Source organism: Lemur catta, chromosome 7 (genome assembly GCF_020740605.2).
Source record: "Lemur catta isolate mLemCat1 chromosome 7, mLemCat1.pri, whole genome shotgun sequence".
Lineage (NCBI taxonomy): Eukaryota > Metazoa > Chordata > Mammalia > Primates > Lemuridae > Lemur > Lemur catta.
In genome coordinates, this window is record NC_059134.1 from 101,879,047 (window position 1) to 101,901,904 (window position 22,858).

The 22,858-nt window shown below is 44.3% G+C and overlaps 1 protein-coding gene across 10 annotated transcripts in view; it reads right to left on the reverse strand.

Moving 5' to 3' along the window:
- MARK2 (microtubule affinity regulating kinase 2) overlaps nucleotides 1–22,448 on the reverse strand; it is a 56,743-nt gene extending 34,295 nt beyond the window's left edge. For 9 of the 10 annotated variants that reach the window (XM_045556251.1, XM_045556249.1, XM_045556246.1 and 6 more), the window contains exon 1: nucleotides 21,822–22,436. In XM_045556251.1, coding sequence (XP_045412207.1) covers nucleotides 21,822–21,875 — 54 coding nt within the window. In that variant the 5' untranslated portion in view covers nucleotides 21,876–22,436. Of the gene's footprint in view, nucleotides 1–21,821 lie in introns of all 10 variants that reach the window. The other variant, XM_045556252.1, reaches the window with a different exon arrangement.
- Between the last annotated feature and the right edge of the window lie 410 nt (nucleotides 22,449–22,858).

A 22,858-nucleotide genomic window follows, 5' to 3' on the forward strand; every position in this document is an offset into this window, starting at 1 on the left:
CTTCCCTTCCTGGAGTCTTACTCTGGGCTCTAGCCACTTGTCTTCAGTCTTCAAAGGTAGAATGTTCTCTCAGACCTCCAGGTCTTTGCTACAGCCTACCACCACCTGCAATGATTTCCCTCCATCGACTGCTCCCATTTCTCTTCCTGGTGAGCCTCAGCTCAGGTATCACCTTCTCAAGGAAGTTTTCCCTGCTCTATCATTTCACTTCACAGGGGCACTCCAGGCGTTCCCCAGCTCAGGCCTTCTTGCACTAGGACTTCACTGCTTGCTGAATGGCCTGTCTCCTTCACAACTCTTGGTGGCTGTCTTGTTCACTATTTCCCAAGACTGAGAGCAGCCTAAGGGAAATTGCCAAGACTAAGTCACTTCTGGGTCCTCAGTGCCAGGCATAGTTCCTGGCACCTAACGGGATCTCTGGAAATGCTTTCCTAACTCATAATGGGGAGTCACAGGATGAGGGTCTTCTTTTTTTTTTTTTTTGAAGTGATCACTCACTCAACAAACAGCTCTTCGCACTACTCTGCTCCATGCGACCCCTTCAACCTGGGTCAGGGCTAGAATGCTGGTGGCCACTGCTTCAAATGTGTTCCCTGGGGCCTCTGGCACCTCTAGAGACGCAGTCTCTGGCAAGATGTCAGAGCTCATCTCCGGTGTGTAGAGCCGGGGCCTGCTGCCCTTCCACTTGTCCTTTCCCAGCTTGCCCTCTGCCATGAGGGCTGCACACAGCCCCTACACGGTCCTGGTAAGAGCAGGATTGCCTCTGAAGTGGAGGCAATGGGGCTATGGTGCCAAGGGCCCCTGGAGAGATCTATTCCAGACCCAGCTCTGCCCAGACAAGTTACGTAACCTTGAGCTAGTCATTCGCTCTGTTGGGACCTTTGTTTCCATGCTTGTAAAATGAGGGGCCGGAGATGACCTCCTGAGGGTCTGTCCTGTGTGGATGTGAGAACCCTCAGGGCCTCTGTGTTACAAGGTTTCCAGCCCTGTCCCTGAGACCGCAGCAGGAAGTAGGTATGGTCTGCACGTCCTGAAGACCACTTCCTGACCTTGGCTTATGTCAAGTCAACCTGCCTAAAAGTTTGGCTCTATAAGTAACCTCATCTAACATGCCTCAGACACCAGGCTCACACACTGGAAAATCTCTTCAACCTAAGGCTGAAAAAATTAAAGGTAACCCAGGTGACAACTCCAGAAATTAAGGTACTAAACAGAAGCACGCCTTAGAAATATGACAGCCTTAAACTAGATTTGCCCTAGAGAAGGATCCTCTCCCTCCCTAGACTTCATTTACCCACAATTTACAAGTTCCTCACCCCTCCCAGACTTTCCTCATACCATAAATGTGGCCACAAGGTGCAGGGAAAGGCCGTGGCACTGTCTATTTCCAGCAGGCCCCCAGGTTCTGCAGCCTTAGCTCGAGCAGCTCTGAGCAGGCACAGTCCCTGTTAGCATACCTAGTGCCTACCACCTGCCCCCACCTGCATTGTGACTCCCATAGCAGCTCGGCTAGTCCAGGGGCTCCTGGGTAGGGAGCTGCCCGCCTGCTGGCCTGCCATGAGCACGTAATCCTCGAGGAGAAATTGACTTGGCAAAGCTCAGCAGGCAGCAGTTTCAGTCTCACTGCCCAGAGTGGGGGGCAGGTAAAAGCAGACCAGTCTAACAGGTCCTTATTTCCACCACCCTGCACAGCTGGTCCCTTCTTCACCAGTTCAAAAACAGGAGATTTAACAGTCAGATGGAGCTTTCACATCATGTGTCACAAAGACCAAGGAATCGAGAAGAAAGGAGAAAGTGGTCATCTTTCTTACTCTTGTCCTACCCACAGTGGTCCTGGAAAACATGGTCCCTAGTCCCTTTACAGCTCTTGGGTCAATTCAGAAAAGCAACTGATCTTCTCTGAAGTGCTCAAAGAAAAATCTGGGTCCTCGCCATGGCCAGGCGCTGGGTTGGTGTGAAATGAGTTCTTCCTATGCCATGCTCCTGAGCTTTTATTCCACTATAAATAACTTCAGCCTTCTGACACAGAACACATGATCTCTCCAACTCCAGACAAAATCCCCAACACTCAGTGTACCTCTGTTCACCCATCAAAAAAGAGGGAAGGATAAGGCTGATTTAACCAGAAGCAACAACACGGGCAGATGTGCTGAGTGCAAGGGGCGAGAACAGAACTTAGCAAACCCAGGAGGGCTTGGCTTTCTGGCTCTGGTCCCTACTTGGGGGAGCCAGTTTCCTCAGCAGCACGTTCTCTCCCTGTGGTTTCCTCTCAGTTCTTAACACAATCTAGCAATAGTGTAAACCTTCAGCTTCATCCTCTCAGTCTGAAAAAGTAGTTCTTTTGAGTCATTATTGCACCTAATTAAGATACCGATTAAGACTTGTGACTTATATGGCCAAAGAACTGGATAGAGACAGATGTCTAATTTGCAAATCAATATGGACACACTTCTCTAAGGTAGTTGTAATGGAGAATACCCATGTTACAATTTTTACTTTTTTTTTTTTTTTTTACAAATAATTCATTGAGAGCCAACCATGTGCAAAGCACTCTAATAGGAAAGGATACAGAAAAGGATAAAATATAGCCCAGCCTTCAAAGGAAGTGACAATCTAGTAGGAGAGATGCACACAAATTGCACAATCCAGTGTGGGGCAAAAATCCAAGAAATGAAGTTAAGGTCAGCCTATTTCCCCCCAATTTACTAGTGGCTTTTGTTACTTTTCAGAGATCCCAGGTGTCACTTCTAGCTAGCACCATGAGTTCCAGCTCCCAAGATCTGTCTAAACCCTGAGGTGTCCATGAATGGGGATACCTGCCCACGGAAGTGACCACAGTTAGCATCATGCAGTGCTGGGATAAGAGGAGCCGACTTAGGGACACTCACTGAGAGTCAATCATTCAGCCTTTCTCACCTTTCATCCCCAGCTAGAGACTAGAGACAGGCCCAATATACAAGCAAAAATGATATGAGAAGAGCTTAAAAAACAGTCAAAAATGTTGCTCAGGACTCTCAGTAATGGAAATGAAGGTGGAAAAAGCCCCTTGCAATAGGAAAAGAGGGTTATCTTGGGGAAGATTTGGAAAGGATTCCTGAAGTTCTGCATCCAGAACCCCCATATCCTAATTAATGCTGGTTATGACTAGGAAGGCATGTTTACATTAATATATTTTTCCTTTATTTTCCAATTGTTGGCTGCAAGCTTGGTCTCCTTAATTCCCATTCAACCAGCGCTATATCTCAGTTCACATGGATACCAGTTTTTCAACCATACCCTTATCTATTGGGCTCCCAGAGGCTTCAGAACTCTTCAAGAAGATAGTAAGGAAGAACGAATACTCATTCCTGATAGTGCTTGGCAAGAAACAGAATTCCGTAGACAAACAGAAGATTCTATGCCATCTAAAAAAAGGTAAGTCAGTTAACTCCAGGCCTGGGGATAAAGAATAAGGCTCCAGTCTTTTGTTGGGGGAAAGACACAATTCTGAAGGTGGTGTTCCTATCTTAAAAAATGGGAAAAGCTGGTGAGAGTCTTGGTCCAAATCACCTCAAAAGAAAATCACTTCCTGGAATTAAAAAAAAAAAAAAAAAGCAGGTGAGAGGGAATGGGAACCGGGTAAAAGCTTTTCCTACATATTACATGCGGATTAGCTATATGAGACTCTTCTGGAATGATTTACCATGAAGAATTTTATAATGTGAGCATTCTGAATGTGAAACTGGGAGTTCAGCACCTAAACATTTATTACTGAGAAAAACCCTCACACCACAATCATAATGAAGGTTTAACATCAGTGTATGACATTTTGTCATTAAGGGATAGGTCCTAACAGTCTGGATTTGGCAGCCTGCCCTATCGGCTGTTTCACAAGCAGTTTCTGTGGTTTCAAGAAAGGCAGGGTGTTTGCTTTTAAACACTGTCTTAAAAATATATTTCAGAATAGGGTCCATTCCAAGACAGAAGGAGGGAATGAAAACCAAACCAAATAAAGGAATCTGGTGCTACCAAACAGAAAGGGAGGCAATAGGGTAGGGAGAGACATTATTCACCACCTGCACCAAACAGCAAGACAAGCCAACTTAGTATCTCTTACTACCAAGTTAGAAAACTAGAACACGGAAGTGGCACTAAAGACATGAGATTAATAAAGGAAAATCCCTATGCAGATCTTCATCTCTCCAAAACCAATTTACCTGGGCCAAATCTATTTGTTTATTTGAAAAAACAAACTAAACCAAACCATCCCAACAGTTCCACCTCAATGCAAAGGACTGTCATCTAATCAATTAGCAACCACACCTCTGACAGCATGATGCCAGTAATTAAAGTAGAGAGTTCTCTCCCTGGGAATACAAGTACAGAAGGGCAGAGCCCCTATGGACCTAACCCATTATGACAGCCTTTTCATTAGCAAGGAAAACACTGCCATGCACTCTCCAAGGAAGCCGTGGCCCGCATCACTAAAGAACACCTGTGTGTGAACAGCAGCTGCCTCTCTTGATAAAAGTATGTTGGAGATGGGGTGCAGAGAGGGAGAGAACCTAGACTCATAAAAAAGCCAACAAGTTGTGTTTCTCAAAATAATTTACGTGAACCCTGGGTTTGAAAGTAATTTAGAAATGGCACATAACTGTGATTATGAAGGAGTGAATCAGCTCTGAATTCAAACACAAACAACCTATAAGCAAACTCTCTCTTTTTCTTTGCTAGGGCAGCCAAGAGGGGCACAAGTGGCTAAGTGATGACTGAATCAAGGGCAGCAGCTCACCCCTTTACCCTCACCCCATGCTGGTATCTTAAAATAAAAGAAAAGGCACCATGGCCAAGGTTAGACAAACAAATAAATCAAACCATACACTCAAGTTTAATTCCATAGAGGGCAGACAGCTACCACTCCAAAAAGGAAACAACTGCAGATATGTAGGACATCTAGATATCTGGTCCCCATGGCTAGCCACACGCATAGCTACGGGGACCAGCTTTAGGAGAGATGTGAACCAAAGGACAGACCAAGCAAATGCAAACAGGAAGCAGTGGCATATTACACAAGCAATGGGATAAAGAGACACACAGCAGCATGGCCAGAGTTCAGCTCCCTGGATTGAACTGGCAAGTCCCAAATGCACACAGAGGCCTGGCAGTACCAGCTACGGTGCTCAGAGCTCTTGGCAGTCAAGGCTAAGAGCAAGTGGCTCTGTGGGGCTGCGTGTGGAAGCAGCACACAGAGGGTTTTAAGGAGAGAACTTGAGTTTATTTCATAAGGACAAAATATACACAGTTAAGATCCCCGCACAAAAGCTTCTTTTCCTTCCTTTCTACCTATACCCTAAAAGAAAAAAAAGGGGGCTTCTTTTTCTTTTTGGGGGGTGGGGTTGCTTACAAAAAGAGTTCTAGAATCCCAACATTTCATGGTTGCCACAGAGAACAGTCAAAGATAGAAATCCAAAATGTCCTATGCTGTGAGGTACTTACTTGTTGGTTACCAACTTTAGGTCTCAGGATTTTAGTTTTTTTTTTTCTTTCCTTCTATTTTATTTTATTTTATTTTTATTTTTTTACTAATCTAACTGGGCAGAAGGGCTTTGGTTTTTCTAAAGGGGTTCTTGAAATCCCAGAAAATGGGAAGAGGTAGAGACGGGAATAAGAAGCCAGGATTAAGTAAGCGGTTTTGTTTTTGTTCTTGTTTTGAGACAGAGTCTTGCTCTGTCACCCCAGCTAGAGTGCAGTGGCATGATCATAGCTCACTGCAACCTCAAACTCCAGGGCTCAAGCAATCCTCCTGCCTCAGCCTCCTGAGTACTTGGGACTACAGACACACACCACCATGCCTAGCTGAGACGGGGTCTTGCTCTTGCTGAGCTCTTGCTCAGACTGGTCTCAAACTCCTGAACTCAGGCGATCCTCCCGCCTCAGCCTCCTAGAGTGCTAGGATTACAGGCGTGAGGCACCCTGCCTGGCCTAAATAAGGCTTTAAAAAGTTTCCTGTAAGTCTTGTATGGAGCACACAATAGCAGGGTGGTAAGCCCAGAGAGCTGCACCCACTGCATCCACACCACTTCTGCCATGTTTATAATAGGTCATAGAGCTGCGGTCCCCAACCCCTGGGCCTCCCACTACCGGTCCTCAGCCTGGAATCACCACCTGAGACCACCCCCCCACCTGTCCATGGAAAAATTGTCTTCCATGAAACCCGTCTTTGGTGCCAAAAAGGCCGAGGACCACTGCCATAGAGGACAGAAAGAAACAACTGGGGACAGAGGAGGCCATATACCACTCAAAATCCAATCTGGGAGACGTTTTTTTTGCCCCACATTGACTGGGAGCTAATCCTAAGGGAACTCTCTTCTACTGCCTGGACACAGCTGGAGCCAGGGCTGAAGGACTCTCCACAGCCAAGAAAGGATAGTTCTGACAATGACACACTCCAGACCACCTGGGTTTGTAGTCTTAAACAAGTTATTCAGCATTTCTGTGCCTCTGTTTCCTCATCTGCAAAAAAATAAGACCTACTATCTCATAGAGTAACTGAGTTAATGAATGTAAAACAGCTAAACAAGTGCCTGAGACAGAGTATGCGTTCAGTAAATGTTGTCTATAACATCTATGGCTAAAGCTACACGGCCTCAGAGGCAAGCCCTGTGATGTGAGGGCAATGGATGGGGGCACTGTCTACCCTTCAAGTCCGTCCTCAGTCCATTCCCTTTAAGACTGAATTTCTCGGCCAGGCATGGTGGCTCACACCTGTAATCCTAGCACTCTGGGAGGCCGAGGCAGGCAGATCGTGTGAACTCAGGAGTTCAAGACCAGCCTGAGCAAGAGTGAGACTCCCGTCTCTACTGAAAAAAACAGAAAGCAATTAGCTGGACAACTAAAAATATATAGAAAAAATTAGCCAGGCATGGTGGCACATGCCTGTAGTCCCAGCTACTCGGGAGGCTGAGGCAGGAGGATCGCTTGAGCCCAGGAGTTTGAGGCTGCTGTGAGCTAGGCTGATGCCACAGCACTCTAGCCTGGGCAACAGAGACTCTGTCTCAAAAAAAAAAAAAAAAAAAAAGACAGTTTCTCAAAGACCCGGACCAGAGTGATGCACTTAGAGGGCCATCCAGGAGGTGCCGTTACTGAGCTGTTGCCTCAGCTATAAGAGTTAACAAACCTTTGAAAGCAAAATTCTTTGTCTTCCATACAGATCAGTGGCCAAAGAAGAGAAAAAAAGCACATCAAGTTCAATTCTGGAATTGAAAAGAAAGCCACACATAAATCTGAAAAGAAATATGCTTTATGTAAAACGCAGGATTACGGGACTCGTTGAGTGATGGGAAGTACAGCTATAACCCTGCAAGTGTGCATGTAGACTCAAATTGATACACGTTAAGCACCTGATTAAATAGTTTTGTTAAAAAAAAGTAATTCCAATGAGATGTGATTCTAAGCAAATGACATGAATTTTAAGAGATTTGCTTAAAGCTGGTCAAAGCAACTGTTAAAGGAGGCCCAAGATCTACTACTTGTAGTACTAAGGGAGGTTTTTTTAACAGCTAAAGGTGCTATGGAAATTGGAGGATGAGTATATGCAAAAGAACACGGTTGAGAATTACAGGGTAGTTTAGAAATTATGTATCTACTACAATTTTGCCTGTCTCTTAAAGATTCATCAAGGGAAGACGAAGTTGACACCCTGTTAAACAACCAGATATGTCTACCTCTTACAGGACAAAATAAAGTGTACCTACATAAGACTGGGAGTTGGCAGGCATGTTCCACTAAGAAACAAGGACCAAAAAGAGTAAAGCACAAAAGAAAAAGAAACAAAGTATGTCAGCTCTGTAGCCACCCAGGGAACAGACTGTGGAGTGTTTCGGTCTTAGTGACTGCAGCCTACCAGCCTTCAGCTATTGTAGGCACCAAGGTTCTTCAAGGATAGAAGCTTATGCAAGCTTTGCAATTTTCAAATTTGGAATTGACCAATAGCCAACATATCAGCTTAAAAAAATACCTACTGTCATAATAAAATCCAAGTAAGCCAAATGATCTTTTTAATGGAATAAAAAAAAAAAGCCAAGGCTATGTATTCAAAGGAGGAAACATGCCAACTTTGGTCAAAGTCCCTTGGGTGACTGAGAACCAGCTTCCTCAGCCACATCAACTGCAAACCAAAGCAGCAAGTGCCTTCCTGAAGTCTAGCCAGGACTCTGGGAATTGCAAAACAGAGACTCATTATGAGGTCCTAGAAAGTAACCAACCAATCAAGGACAGGGATGATCAACTCTGTATTTGTCTACAAAAGTGGTTCTCATAGTTGGTCTGGAAACTCTTACTGATGATGACAAATAGCTTTATTCATATGGGCTATAGCTGTTGATATTTATTGTATTAAAACTAAATCTGAGAAAATGTTAAACTATTAACTCATAAAATATCACTAAACCCATTATGTTTTTTAATAAAAAATAACTATATTTTCCAACAATCAACTATATATACATATCATCATAGTAAAATCCAAGTAGACTAACCAACCTTGAAAATGGAATTAAACCTACAACATAGATGAATCTTAAAAACATTATGCTATGTGAAATGAGCCAGACACAGGACAAATATTGTATGATTCCACTTATATGAGATATTTAGAATAGGCAAATTCATAGACACAAAGAGAAGAATTAGAAGTTATCAGGGGTTAGGGGGAGAAGAGAATGGGAAGTTACTGTTTAATTGGTACAGTTTCTACTGAGATGATGAAAAAGTTCTGGAAAAGCACGTTAGCGGAAAAACTGATGAAATTTGAGTAAGTTCCGTACTTTGGTTAATCATATACCAAGATTAGTTCTTAGTTTTGATACATGTTCTACGGTTATATAAAATGTTAACAAAAGGGGAAGCTGGATAAATAATGTATAGGAACTTTTTGGAATGTGTTTTACAACTCTTATAAATTTAAGATTATCTCAAAATTAAAAAAAAAATTAACCATTAAGCCAGGACTAAACAGGGACTGAAAATTGCAAAACAGAAGTTTCTCGTATCAAGTTATCAAGAAGCCAACCAATCAAGCCAGGGAGAATCAACCCAAGTTTTGTCTACAACTGTGATTCTTACTTTTTGGTGTCAAGACCCTTTGTAATCTTAAAAATAAACTCCCAAAAAGCTTTTGCCTATATGGATTAAATCTCTCAATATTTACTATATTAGAAATTGAAATGAGAAAAAATGTCTATCAATTAATTTAAAAGAACATTAATAAACTCATTACATGTAAACACAAATGACTTATTTTTAATAAAAAGTTCTTCTATTTTCTGAACCACAACTAACTATATACCAAACGAACTCCACCTCACAAACTGATTTCATAATGCAACCAAAACACAACAGCAGTCCAAAAGAACAAAAAATACTAATAAATTAAACAAAAAGAGTATAAAAAACTAAAAAATAGGAAAAAATTATAAAAGTAAAAAATTTTAAATGAAAACAAAAAAGGAGAAAGATTTAAGAGATAAAGAAAAAAGAAAAAGAATAAATGAACTTTAAAACAATTTTTAAAAATATTTTTTAAAAAGTCAACAAAATCCACGGGGCCAATGCCATGTGTATCATAAGAAAGAAATCAGCCAACTTTGGTCAAAGTCCTTCATGTCACAGAGAACTAACTTCCAGAGCCACAAGGACTGCAAACCAAAAATTGAGTGCCTTCCTGAGGGCTGGGCAGGGATTATACGGGGCTGGGAAATGCAAAACAAGGGCAGCTTATGAAGTCACAGCAAGTAACCAAACAATCAAGACTGGGGACAAGCAACCCAGTTTTGTCTACAACAGTTTTATCACCTTTGGTGTCAAGAATTCTTCTGTTGTTGTTGAGACAGAGTCTCTGTCACCTGGTCTAGAGTGCTGTGGAACCAGCCTAGCTCACAGCAACCTCAAATTCCTGAGCTCAAGTGATCCTCCTGCCTCAGCCTCCTGAGTAGCTGGGACTACAGGCACACACCATCAAACCTGGCTAATTTTTTCTATTTTTAGTAGAGATGGGGTCTTGCTCTTGCTCTTGCTCAGGCTGGTCTTGAACTCCTGACCTCAAGGGATCCTCCTGTCTTGGCCTACCAGAGTACTAGTATTACAGGCCTGAGCCACCAAGCCTGCCTCAAGAACACTTTACATGCTTAAAAAATTATTGATGACTGCAAAGATCTTTTGTTTAAGTGGGTTACAGCTATCCATACCTACCTTATTAGAAATCGAAACTGATAATTTTTTAAATATCAGTTCAGTCAAAATAACAATAAATCCATGACATGTTTATACAAATAACCTATTTTTTAATGAAAAACAGTATTTTCCAAAACAAAATAAAATTTCACGACAAGAGTTGCATTATTTTATGTTCTTGCACATCTCTTTAATGTCTGGCTTAATGGAAGACAGCTGACTTCTCATCTGCTTCTGTGTTCAATGTGTTTTGATGTTATTTCGATTAAAATATATGAAGAAAATCTCATTTCACAGAGACATGTAGCTGGAAAATGGAGTTTAATAGCCTTTCAGATACTGAGGATCTTCTTCTTTGATACTAGATCAAAACTCAACAAGCGGTAGTTTTTAAAGGCTAGCTGCAATACGGATTCTGAAATTTTATCAATGAACCTTTTGTATACTTTTACATTAAAATCCACTGGTTATCTTGGCTTTGAATGGCTCTTTTACCCAGTGGCAATCTGGAAAATACATGTTACCTGAATAATGCAGAATTTCCAAATACTGACATTTTGCCCAATATTAAATATTCACATTCATTAATTTCACCACCAAGCTTATTGGAAAAGTCTTTAACACATACGAGTTTTCCAAAATTCTAACTTTTGCTTGAAAACTTGAATTTTACCACTAGTGACAGTGATAGGCTCACTTTGTTCATATTCAAGAAAATCTCCACTAAATACTCAAGCATGAACAACTATAGTTTGTCCATCAGTTGTCCCTTCAAACAAAAACGGTAACCCCTACAACTGGTTCAGCTCCATCACACACGTGCTTTCCTTAAGACCACTGTCCCACTACGGTATACAGCAGCAATGCTTCATGGATGCTTTGCATTTCATCACTTGGAATAGTAAAGAGACCTTTATTAGAGGGTTGAGACTTAATAAAAATTAATAATTTTTAGTCTTCCATCCAGGACATTCTTAAGTGAAAATGGCTTTTTTTTCCTCCCCCCCCCCCCCCCGGCTTTTTTTCCCCCCAAAGAAAACCACAACAATGACCACTGGTAGAATCTGGTGCCACTACCTTTGTCCATGTTATGGTGCCAGCAGTTTTCTCTGCCATTGTTTCTGCACCAACAGTACAAATGGAAATGAAGTTGTTCCAGGATAAACCATGAGATTCAAAAAGTTATTCAACCCTTTGAATATTTATCGTCACTTGTGTCTGTTGCTGAGCATTCACATAAAAGAAATTATTCTTTGGAGAGAGTTGGTGCTGATACAGCATGTAGAGCCACATTTATAGATCTGCTCATTTGTAAGGTGAAAGTAAAATTCTGTAAACAAGATATTAACTTGGTCTTCAGGTGTGCAGCTAAATATTTAGTTCAGTGAGTCCCAGTAACATTTGAAGTGGCATTGCCCTGACTTTTCATCCAGTGGGCATTCAGGAATGTCAGCTGTTCAACACTTAATAGTCTCTCTCAGCTATTGTGTAGGCTTCTCCAGCCAAAGCGATGTGCTAACTTACCCTGTACAAGGCTTCAGTGAATTTTTAGGTTCTAGTTTGAAAAGCTGGAACAAATTTTGGCTTTTAAAGAGCTCATAGTACATACACTTAAAATATTCAATTCCTTTTGTTTTAAATTCTGAATGACTGGATGTTGAAAGAATGCCGCAACTTAACTGGTACCATAATACTATATGAAAATGCTCTGTTGCATAAGACACAATAAGGTACATTATGAACACCTATAAAGCTGAAAAGATAACTTTCATTATAATTTTGTTTCTTTTCTTTTTTTCAATGCTTATTTGCATTTATGCCCAGTTTCTTTGGCACAGAGTCCACCTGTTGATGTATCCTGTTTACTGGCTTTAAACACAGAAGGTGCGGTTATGGGTTGAAAAAGCAAGTCTTCCAACAATCTCCCTTTTTGAATCCATCCTTAAATATAAGGGAAATATTATAAATTTCCTTCTATTTTAGAGTAAAATAAAATTAAGTGCTTAAATAAGTTGTAAGTAACATTTTAAAAATTAGAAGTTTTCCCAAAAGTTTTTAACAAGTATATTTTATAAGCTGTGCTTACTTCTTGCTGTGTTTCCTCAAAGGTACCAGGAAAATGCTGAGATTTCAAAATAATGACTTATTACGCAATAATGAGATTAACAGAAAAATTATAGCAGTTATAACCAAAGAGAGCTGGTAAGAGCACAGTAGCAGTACTGGGAACAGACTGCGCTCATCATTGGAAACTTCTATATTTTTACCTTAAAGTACTACCTTAAAAATTCTAGGAAACACAATAATACAGAATCACACATTTCATTAGCCAGAAAGTGATGATGTCACCACACATCATTTAGCCTCCGGAAAATGCAACTGTGTATACATACCGGTGAGGGAATGAAAGTGAAAAAGGTAAATACTATGTTAATGTCACAATGGAAATAATTGTGACTTTATGCATCACCTCAAAGAGTCTGAGCAACCCACAGGGTCCCCAGATCACATTTAGAACCAAATTCAATACCACACTGTCCAAAATTAACAAGTGCCTCCCCAGATCTCTCCCAAAACAGAGTCTAGACTTACACAGTCTTCCTAGTAAGTCAGAGGAAACAGCCCAGAACTAGCTTAGAGCCTGTCACCACGGAAACCAAGATGCAGTCCCTAGTAAGTTGTCAGGTCTCCAAGCCTGGCTTTCCTGAGGAAGGTGGCTCCAGAGACATTTAAAGAACTCATTTTCTAATCCTTAACTTTATAGAAATCAGAGGAATGGGAGAAAGAAAGGACTAGGTGGTCTGGGATGCTATACATGAAGGAGATCTCAGACTATCAAAATTCCTCTCCTGAGCCATGCCACAAAGAGGCACAGAAACAGGAAAGGGAGAGTGGAACAAGTAGATGAAAACCCACCACGGACGAACGGGAACATGGACATGATAATGAAGGGAGTGCAAAGAAGCCAAACAGAAAAAAAAGGAAGTGAGACAAGGCAGCAGAGGGGTCAAAAGGAAGAGGAAAATATGGTGAAAGAAATAGTCCCGGATGAGTTCTGAGGAGACACTGTTACCTTCCCCCAGCTACAGTTGCTACACGAAGCATCTTACTTGTTCTGACAAGGTGTTCAGGCTCCAGAAATGGCAAGGAAATGAAGACAAACAAGGAACCAATAGAGCTCAACATCTGAGCCCAAGATTCAAAGTCCACAAATTCACAGGCGCAGCTCAGAAATGGCTGCATCCCTTCAGGTCTCTCAAAGGGGAGGCTAACAAGAACCTGCCCTGAAGGCCACTCTGCTAGGGAAAAAGGAACCTACAATCATGCTGCTAAGTTCCCATGGGGTCTTTAAGAGCAACAGGGAGCTTTCTCCTGGGGCCACAGGGTCAACACTGCACTTTTTAAAGAAAGAGATATGATGAAAGGAATCCCTGCACTTGGTGGGACCCTGTAACAGAAGAACCCTACTGCTTTCCCTCTATCACCTAGACCCCAATGCTCAAAAAACCGAAGCTCTAGTGACTTTGGATTTGGCCTTCCAGCCAGTGATGAGGATACACATCCACCACCACCACCACCACCATTTACAACAGAGAAATACAGGCAGGCAGTGGATGGGGGTTTTTTTGGGTTTTTTCCCCCCTCTAATCAATAAAACCACCTAATATTGATGCCTTATAAAAAATGAACTTTTTTTTACAGTGCTCTCAAAAGTACATGAACCTCTTCAGCATTCTATTTTCTCTCAGATAGTTGATTGGCAAAAAAGCAAACTAATAAAAATAAACAAATTTTTTAAAAAGATATGTTAGAAAAAGCACGTATGGGAACCCAATAGCTAGAAGAGGCAGGGAGAACAAGATTCTTTCAACTGATTACAGAGAAATTCCAACGTGCATCCCTCATACTGACCTAGAGCTGTGTGGTGCTCAGAGAAAATTCACTAAGTTGTTCAACTGGAACAATAATGACAACGAATATTCTGCTGTGTCAGGTGCTAGTCTAAGAACTTTATATTCTTAATTTAATTCTCAATTCTTTATATTATATTAACTCTTTTAATGCTTACAACAACTATACCTGTAAGACAGGTACTATTCTTACCCCCACTGTACAGATAAGCAAACAGGAGCAGAAGGATTAAGGAAGCTAAGGCCATAGTAGAGGCTGATGCTGGATTCCAATCTAGGGAATCAGGCTGCAAAATCTGCTCTTAACACATAAAATGCTTGAGTTGTATTTAACTCAAGCTAGTTTTGAGCCCGGGGCCTCGTGAAACATATATAACTCACATGTCTCTTTATCTTTCATTTTTCTGTTTATGTTTACATTTAAATTACACTTAAGCCTGACAAGTCAAGAAATAGTTTACCCTTACGAACAATTTTTCAAGTTTTCACATTACTTTTTACATTACTAATTGTCAAGTTTTTATATTACGTTTTTATTGAAAAAAAACAGAAAACAATAAAAAATAAATTTTTCATTAAATTACAAAATTTTGTTTTTGAAGTTTTTATTCCATTATCATAATAAAACACTATGGCCCCAAGGAAAAAAATTATTTTTCTAGTGTGGCAGTCAACCACAGCAGAACCACTTATTGGAAGTTAAAAAGTGCTGGCCTCTCCTCTCTCCTCTGCCAGAAGCCAACTCAATCAGTTTGCAGTGCTAGACCAAGGTGGCCTAAGCGGCCCCACTTCCTATGACTGGAGACCCAGTAATTCAAACTCCCATGGGCAAAAAGACAAAGCAACGAGGCACAAGTGCCTCTACCACTACATGCAAAGACAGCCCAATGACAGCCATCTGTGGAGGGGAGGAGGGAAGTTTGGGGTAAACTAAGGTCTAAAGAAGGTGGAGGAAAAAGGGAACCACCCTACATATGGGATATCAGTAACCGAAACAATCCCCAAAGCAAAATGGTGCTCGGGAGAAGGTCATTGTAGTAGCAACAGGTGCAGCCAGCACCTAAGGGCAAGGACACAGGCTAGAGCTCTGTCTGCAGTAGTTTCACTCACTACTTACCAAACTTTCATACTCGGGAATTTTCTGCTTAGTGGGGAGACTGAGAAAACAATCCTGCTCCATTAGCAGCACTGATGGTCACATGAGTCTCAGAATCTGGCTAAGTCTTATTCCCTGAGAAAAACTCCCCACTGCTGTTTTAGGAAGTGCCAGCACATGTGGTGCCTGATAGCTCCTGCCTTTCCCACAGGTTGTCTCCCATGCCTGATGTACCTGTAAGCTGCCAAAGATCAAAAACTATTCCTTCTCTCTTTTCTTTCCCAGCAGGCCTGGACAGACAGTTCCACTGCACAGACCCAAAAGGTCTGGGGTCTCACTGAATTTAGCACTCAGATCACAGCAGTCAGGAATCCCAATTCCCTTCCAGATCCACAAATAGGGAGCCAACAGCAGACCCAGTCCCCTCCTCCTGGCCAGGCTGAGGGCCTTTTGCCAAGCAGTGAATTTGCAAGGGGGCTCAAGAAAAGCAGCCGTGTCTTAGAGCTTCCAGTGAAAGGTGCATAAAACAAAGTTGCCTTGAAGTTCAGCATAGAGTGTAGAGAAAGTCTCCTCCCTTGAGTGCGGGCCCAGCTCAGAGATCCATTCAGTGTTTGGGGAGGAGGAGGGGGTTGTTTACAGCCGGCTTCCAAAACTCACGCCTGAAGGAGCACAGACCCAGAGCAGGCAGACCTTTGAATTGCCAACTTCCCAAAGAGCACACGGGAAAATAGGCCGAGGCTGCTCAAAACCAGCTTGACTGGTTCTACAGAGAAGCCCCTGGTCTGCTCCGCCTTCCTTATGTTAAAAAGAAAAAGGCCAAAAAGGTGGCTCAGAGCCAGTAATTGCACACACCCCTCCTCTCTGTCTCCCCAGCACCAACTATCCCTGGGGATCACCTTGCCACCAATATTAGTGTCCATCTCACCCTCTCTCCTAACAAATCATGTGTGATCATACAGCTTTATATGCCTAAAATTAATGATTTGGCATACAAGAGGAAATACATTTATTTTTGCCCTTTTTGCCATTTACTAATGAGAAATGTAAGGAAAAACTGGAAGTAGGTGGAAATAAGTACCAATCCAAAGACAGACATCTGTGGAAAGAACTCCCCCCAGGGACCAAGAAACTTCAAACATTCTAGACAAAAACAGATATGCAGATAAAAGGATCTAGCCTATTTATACCCCCCAAAGGAGGAGCTGGTCTAGAGGGCAAGAGTAGGAAACGGCATGCCTCCTCTGAGATAACTGGAAACCAAGAGGCCAGATTCTGTCTTGGTGTTTCAGAATCAGCTATACCATCTCAGTCTAAAAGATTAGCAATGATCTTCAGTGGCCTACACCAAAAAGGCTGTGAAGGGGCAGTACCATTCTGCTTGGAGACTTAACCTGCCTCTTCCCATGCCAGCAGTAAGACAGGGTGACTTTCTTCCCCACAGGATTTGTAAAGGCTTATTCTTCCGTTTTTTGAGACAGAAGGGGAAAAATGCACAGATAACACTTCACTGACTCACTCATGTTTGACGAAGGCTGGGAGAAAGCCCGGAGAACTCGAGCTTCAAGTGCAAAACATACCAATACTGGAATCTCCCATCAAAAGAACGAAACTCAGCCACCTATAGGGCTTGTCATTTTGCTGAACTTCCACTGATGAAGGAAGAGCCAGATTTAAACTCCACCCACCCCTTCTACATCCCTCTCAATTTTTGCTTTGATGGGAAAGTGGTAAACCTGGCGGCACCACCATAGCTAAAAGAGAATCAAATCCTTTCCATACCTCCTGTCAAAGCAGAGGCCTAGTAGTATCCCCAGTCCACAGCTTAACCAAGCAGAGGGAATTGGGATGGTGCTGGTTACTGCAGGAAAGCCTCATCAGGCAGACTCAGGAAAGGAAGATGACCACCTTCCTCACCCTTTCCATCTGCTGGGGTTACTTCAACCCAATCCATTAATGGGCTTCAAAGTGCTGCTGGGGGAGTCCATTTAGCAGAGATGCTATCATGGGGCCGGCCAAAGGTGGCACCCAGCCCCCGCCCCACTTATCCATAATGGGCCACAAAGTCTGAGGCTTGGCTGCACTCGACATAAAATATTCATTCAAGTCAACATAATACATATGTAGGAACATCATAGAAGCTCCTGGGAGAAAAGAAATGCCAGCCAGGTGGCTAAGTGCTCAATGGGAAAGTGTTCACGAAGGCCTGGGTTAGTCCTGGTCAAATACCCACTGAGAATTGGGTTGTTCTGTCCAAAGGAGAAACAATCTAATCTAACTTGCAAGAGATCTAAACATGTAAACCTCTCAGGCAAACAAATTCGCTATCTTTTCCTAACTCATAGGCATCAATTCTGTTAAGACATTTATGCTAAAAAAAAAAAAAATCTTTGGCCCAATCTTTGGTCACAGTCTGAAAGATTCAGTTATCCCTGTGGAAACTTGATTTTAATCTGAAGCAGGCCAAGTTTTAATGACTGCCTTTTATCCATCTGTTTAGCTACTTCCTGAAGTCCACAAATTGGAGAGAAATTATTGCAATTTAGTATGTGCAGTTACTTTTACCAGGTTCAAAGGTTATGATACGGCAAGTCTATGAATTTCAGGGACCCCTAAAGCCCTTGCTCTAACAGCATCTCATTCCTGATCACTAGGGCCAAGCATAAAGTGAGACCCCTGACCAGAGGCACTACCACCAAGGAGCCCCTGGCCATAATCAAAGGACAGAGTCAGAGTTAGGACCCAGGGCACAGTGCTGCACAGCTCACGGAATTGTGGAGTGACATGCTAGCTAACCAAGCCAATCTACCAGGAGGACATTAAAAGCAAAGAAACATTTAGCCAGAGTCAACACTGGGATCCAATGAATATGTGTGTTTGGAGTGGCGCAGCTGTTCTTTACAGGATTCTATAACTTGAATTTGTTCTTTTCACCAAGACTTCCAAATTCCTCTTCCTAGAACTGAGAGAATAAACAATGCCACGCACTCCCTAGAAGACTGACAGCAGCCCCCTCCCTTGACTACTGCAGCAGCAAGGGTGGGGGGAGATAGTGAGAGGCTTCTATTCTCTCTCAGAAGCCCTCTCTCGTAGTTTCTAAGGCCCAGAGGTACAGCAGGTCCCAAGCCATGTAGCCCCTCCCCCAGGTGTTACAGAAAGCTCTAGCAGGTGAACTCTGGAAGTTGGACCCTTCACACTTGCTTGTTACCGCTGCTGCTGGCTGGAAGACAAACAGTCATCTTGCTGATTGCTTTCATGACTGCCAAGCCTCCAGGCCAGCAGAGCCATTTGGAAAAGAAGCAAACAGAAACTCAGCTCACAGACTGAGAATCCCCAAAACTACCAGCCCCAGGTCAGAACCCTCTGCAAAAGGAAGACGTCTATGGCTGTGAAAAAGCACATCTGGAACCAGGTGTCGCAAAAAACATCTTAAAGACAGGGACTGACTTTTTTTTTATCTCCTACTTTCACTGTGAGAAGCAGAGTTGACAGCAAACAGCCAATCTCCCTGCAACACAAGGTTTATTTTTATGCTTCCACATTTTCTGTCTGTGTCTATGTGTTTCAGATGTGATCAAAGAGCTCCTGGAAACAGCTTCTCATCAGCCACATTTTTAAAGAAGGAGGGAGAGGAAGAGCAAGAAAGGAGACTGGAGACAACCAGCAGTGTTTGTTTACCTATTTTCTCGTGAAACCAGTTTAAATAATTGAAATCTAAATAAGGTGATACAGGACCCTTGGGTGGAGGGAATCAGCCCAACCAAATCCCTTGATTTTTATTTCAGAACATTAAGACTACTGCAATGATTGAGCTTCCACAACTACTTTAGCTGGAATCCCAGCAGGACCAAGAAGAGATTTCTTACTTTCACTTGGTGGCATGATCTATTCCAAAGGAGGCCAATCCTGACATCCTGGCCTTGTGACCAGAGGAGCTGCTGCTTGTCTTTTTTCTTGTTTTAAAGAACATAGGCACCTGCTTGGAATAGGTGTATGCAGGGTTTTTTAAAGTTCCTGCTTTTACTGGGATGAGACTTAATATAAGTCGATAGTGTGACTGGCCACCCTGAGAACAACAGTAGAAGATATGAAGTAGCTCAGGGGAACCTAAGTCCATAAAGAGCAAAAACAAGATGAGTAATCATAACAGGAACAGGATGATAATGTATGCAGCTACTGCTCTGGACAAAGTTATCAAAGAGTAGCTTACATTCCACAATGGTCACTGATTACTGCTGCCATGAAATCAGTGGATGTCCCTACTATACGCTTAGCAGTACGCCAGGCAAGTAAGGAAGAAAGGAAATAAATGCACACATCATAAAAAAAAGACCATGGTAATAATACATTTACATTTAGTAAACAGCACAAAGAAACCACATTGAGGCAGTCTGTTACTCTACTTGGCTGAACACAATGCCCCCCCAGGCCTCACTGAGAGAGTAGGCACTCCATCGCCACTCCCCAAATGCCTGAGGACGCCAGTCAGTCACTTGGCCTCCTCCTAGCAGCTCATAATCAACAGTCTGGGAAAGTTCTCTGGTTCAGCAGGGTTTACCTGCTAAAACAAAGGTTGTAAGAGGAAAAGAGATGGAATAAACAATCTCAAGAAGGCCTAGAGAAAGTAGTTCCCAGGAAGGAGAGAGAAACAGCTGGCAAGTGAGGGAGAGAAAGACTGTGGGACACAACCATGCTCCTCTGTCTCCAAAGACCTCTGTCCCATGCGGAACCAGCTGCCAAATCCAATGATGAAACGGAAATCAACCATCCCTCCCTCTCAACCCCCATTTCATCCCCAGAAGCAAATAATCCATCAGTAACAAAAGGGTCAACCCAGCAGGACAAAACCTCTGTCCAGAACTCCTACTGAGTTCTTAACTGGCCAGGTGAAAAGGTGTGGGGGGGGGCGGGGGCAGTAACAAAATAGAAAAATGCAGTAAATGAAAGGTGGAGGTAAAATTTTTCAGAAAAGGATGGTAACATGCAAGAGAATATAACAGTAGCTAGAGCTACAAAGACAGAAGGGAACTAGAGGGAAACAAAGGATGTAATGAGGGAAAAGAATGCAAAAGCACAGCAGCCCCAGGGCAGAAGAGCTCCTTTTTCAAGTCAAGCTTTTTTGGCCTAGTAAAGTTCTCCACCAAGAAAGATGACAGGCAGGGGACTCTCCACAGAGCAGTCAGCAGGGGACACTGGAGATGGTGAAAGAAAGGGGAGGAGTGGAAAGTGGACGCCTGTTAGCTCAGAGGTGAGATGACACAGAAAAAGCTAAGGCTTGGGTGACAAATGAAAGCACTGATTGCCAGCATGAGAGGGAGCAGGTAGGGTCTGAGGCTGAGGTATAGCTCAAGAAACTAGCATGCAAAAGGCCTAGACTTCCCGGGAATTACAAAGACTAGCCAACAGGAAGGGAACAGACAGGAGCATAGGGCAGGGATAAGCACAACGATGTGAAGAAGGCAGGAGACTAACAGGGAGACGAAAGACAACACTGATTAAGCAGCATAGTAAGGAAGATGGGGTGAGGGTGGAGAAACAGGAAGGCAACAAGCAAGGAGGAAGATACTATGAGAAAGGACAGAGGTGGGAGTGGACAGATACAAAAGGCAACATGGTTTGTGTTGCAGTGTAAGAAGACAGAAAGGCAAAAACTGTGATGCAGTGAGACCCGGGAAAGGACTGAGCAACAGGTTGTGTTAATACACTGGGGGCTGAGTGTCTTTTCACTGGGAGGAAGAGCCCAGGGAGCAGGCTCGTAGAACAGCACAGCGACAAACAGGAGGTCCAGGAACTTAAAAGCCAAACACCAGGGGAAAGAGAACAAGAAGGACCCAAAGACTCTGAAGGGAGTGATGACTGAAACCCCAAAGGCAACTTGTGGGAAAACTGTGCGCATGACAGCTGTATGTGAAACACGGAAGCGACAAATGCCAGCGCCAGGAACCAGGGAGCTCCTGGAGAAAAGAAGGGAAAGTGATGAGCAAAGAGTAGGCGAACGATTTGCAAAGGTGATGAGGGTGGAGCTGGTGGGTTGCAAGCAAGAGGGAGAGTACAATTTGGAAAAGGAAGAAGCAGGATAGAAAAAGCTGGGGAACTGAAAGGGACAGGGATCGAGAACACACTGCGGGGCAAGCACCCTAAGGGTGATAACCAGGGACTGGGAAAACCGGTGCGGCCGGAGGGGAAGCGAGGCAAGAGAGATGGAGGGAGAGGTGGACAACGATCTGTGGCAAATCGCGGGTGCTTGCTGTTCGAGGAGCGGGAGGGTGGCTGCTTTAAGCGTGGGTGGAGAAAGACCAGAAAGGCCCCTAAGAGAAAAAGGGAAGAGAAGGGGAAGCTGGGGAGGTGACACGGAAGAGCGCAGGAGAGCGGTGAAGGGAGAGAGAGGTTGGCAGAAAGACAAGTGTGCAGCTTGGAGGCAGGACAAGGTGGGTCCCAGGTCAGGACTCGGAAGGGGGATGTGCGGGGCCGGAGACGAGAGCCGGATGACAGGGCAGCCGAGGCTTGCAGGATGGCAGCAGGGGCACGAGGAGAGCGGAGGAGGGAGGAGACTCCTCAAGGTGCAGGGGCCCAGCCAGAGAATTCGGGGAGCCCTCGGGGCTCCTTACCTGCTCCGTGTCCCTTTCGTTCAGCGTGGGTAGGGGGGTCCGGGCGCTGGACATGGCGCCGGTATCTCAGGGGAGGGAACCGAGAAGCTTGGAGGAAGGGAGGGAAGGGAAGGCGCGGAGCCCGGCCGGGCGGGGCTTCTCACAGCAGGAGCACCCGCCGCATGGGCCCCGGCCGGGGGTGCGGGGAGGCCGGGCAGCCGCTCACGCCAGCCCGGGGATGCGCCGCTCGGGCTAGGCCGCGCCGGCTCCGAGCGGCTCCGGACCGCACCCCCCCGACCCCCGGCTGGGCTGTGCCGCCTTTCAGCCGGGCCGCGCCGCTCCGCCTACTCTCTGCCGCCGCAGCCGGCCGCCTGCCTCGCTCCTCCCCTGCCCTCAGCGGCACTGCTCCGCGCCCGGCACACAGGCAGCCGCCGCCGGACCTGCTGCTCCCAACATGGCCGCCACCACCGCCGGCCCTCGGCTCTTTCCGCCGGCAGCAGCCGGAAACATCCGAAGCGGCTAGAAACGGGAGGGGGCCGCGCCTTCTTCTCCCGGCCACCGACTACGGGTGAATTCCGGAAACAGCCGAAGAAGGTAACCCCCGGGGACGCGCGCGCCTCCTCGATTCCGAAGACGAAGCTTCGGTTCTGTTTACGGAAATCCACGAAGCAACTCCGAGTACCCCAGAGCCATCCAGCCACGCCCACCGGGCTCCCCCGCCCACTTCAATATGGTTTTCGGCAGTTTCCGGAAACACCCGAAGCGGCTCCGCGTGCTGAGCGGGCCACGCCCCCGTCCCGCCGCGCAGCCCAGGGCGGTCGTCGGCCATTTCCGGCAACACCCGAGGCCCAACGAGCTCTCGGTCATTTCACCGGGTGGTTCTCAAAGTCTGAGTGTTTTCGTTTCTTTCTGTCAGTTTTTGGGTATTTTCAAACCTTGAACAGGAAGCGTGGGTCACCTGTGCGTGTTTATGATTTGACTAAATAGAAAATAAGACTGTTAGCTGTTCCTGCGATTGGCATACTTTGGTTCTAAAGCAACTTCCTGTGTGCGTTTCT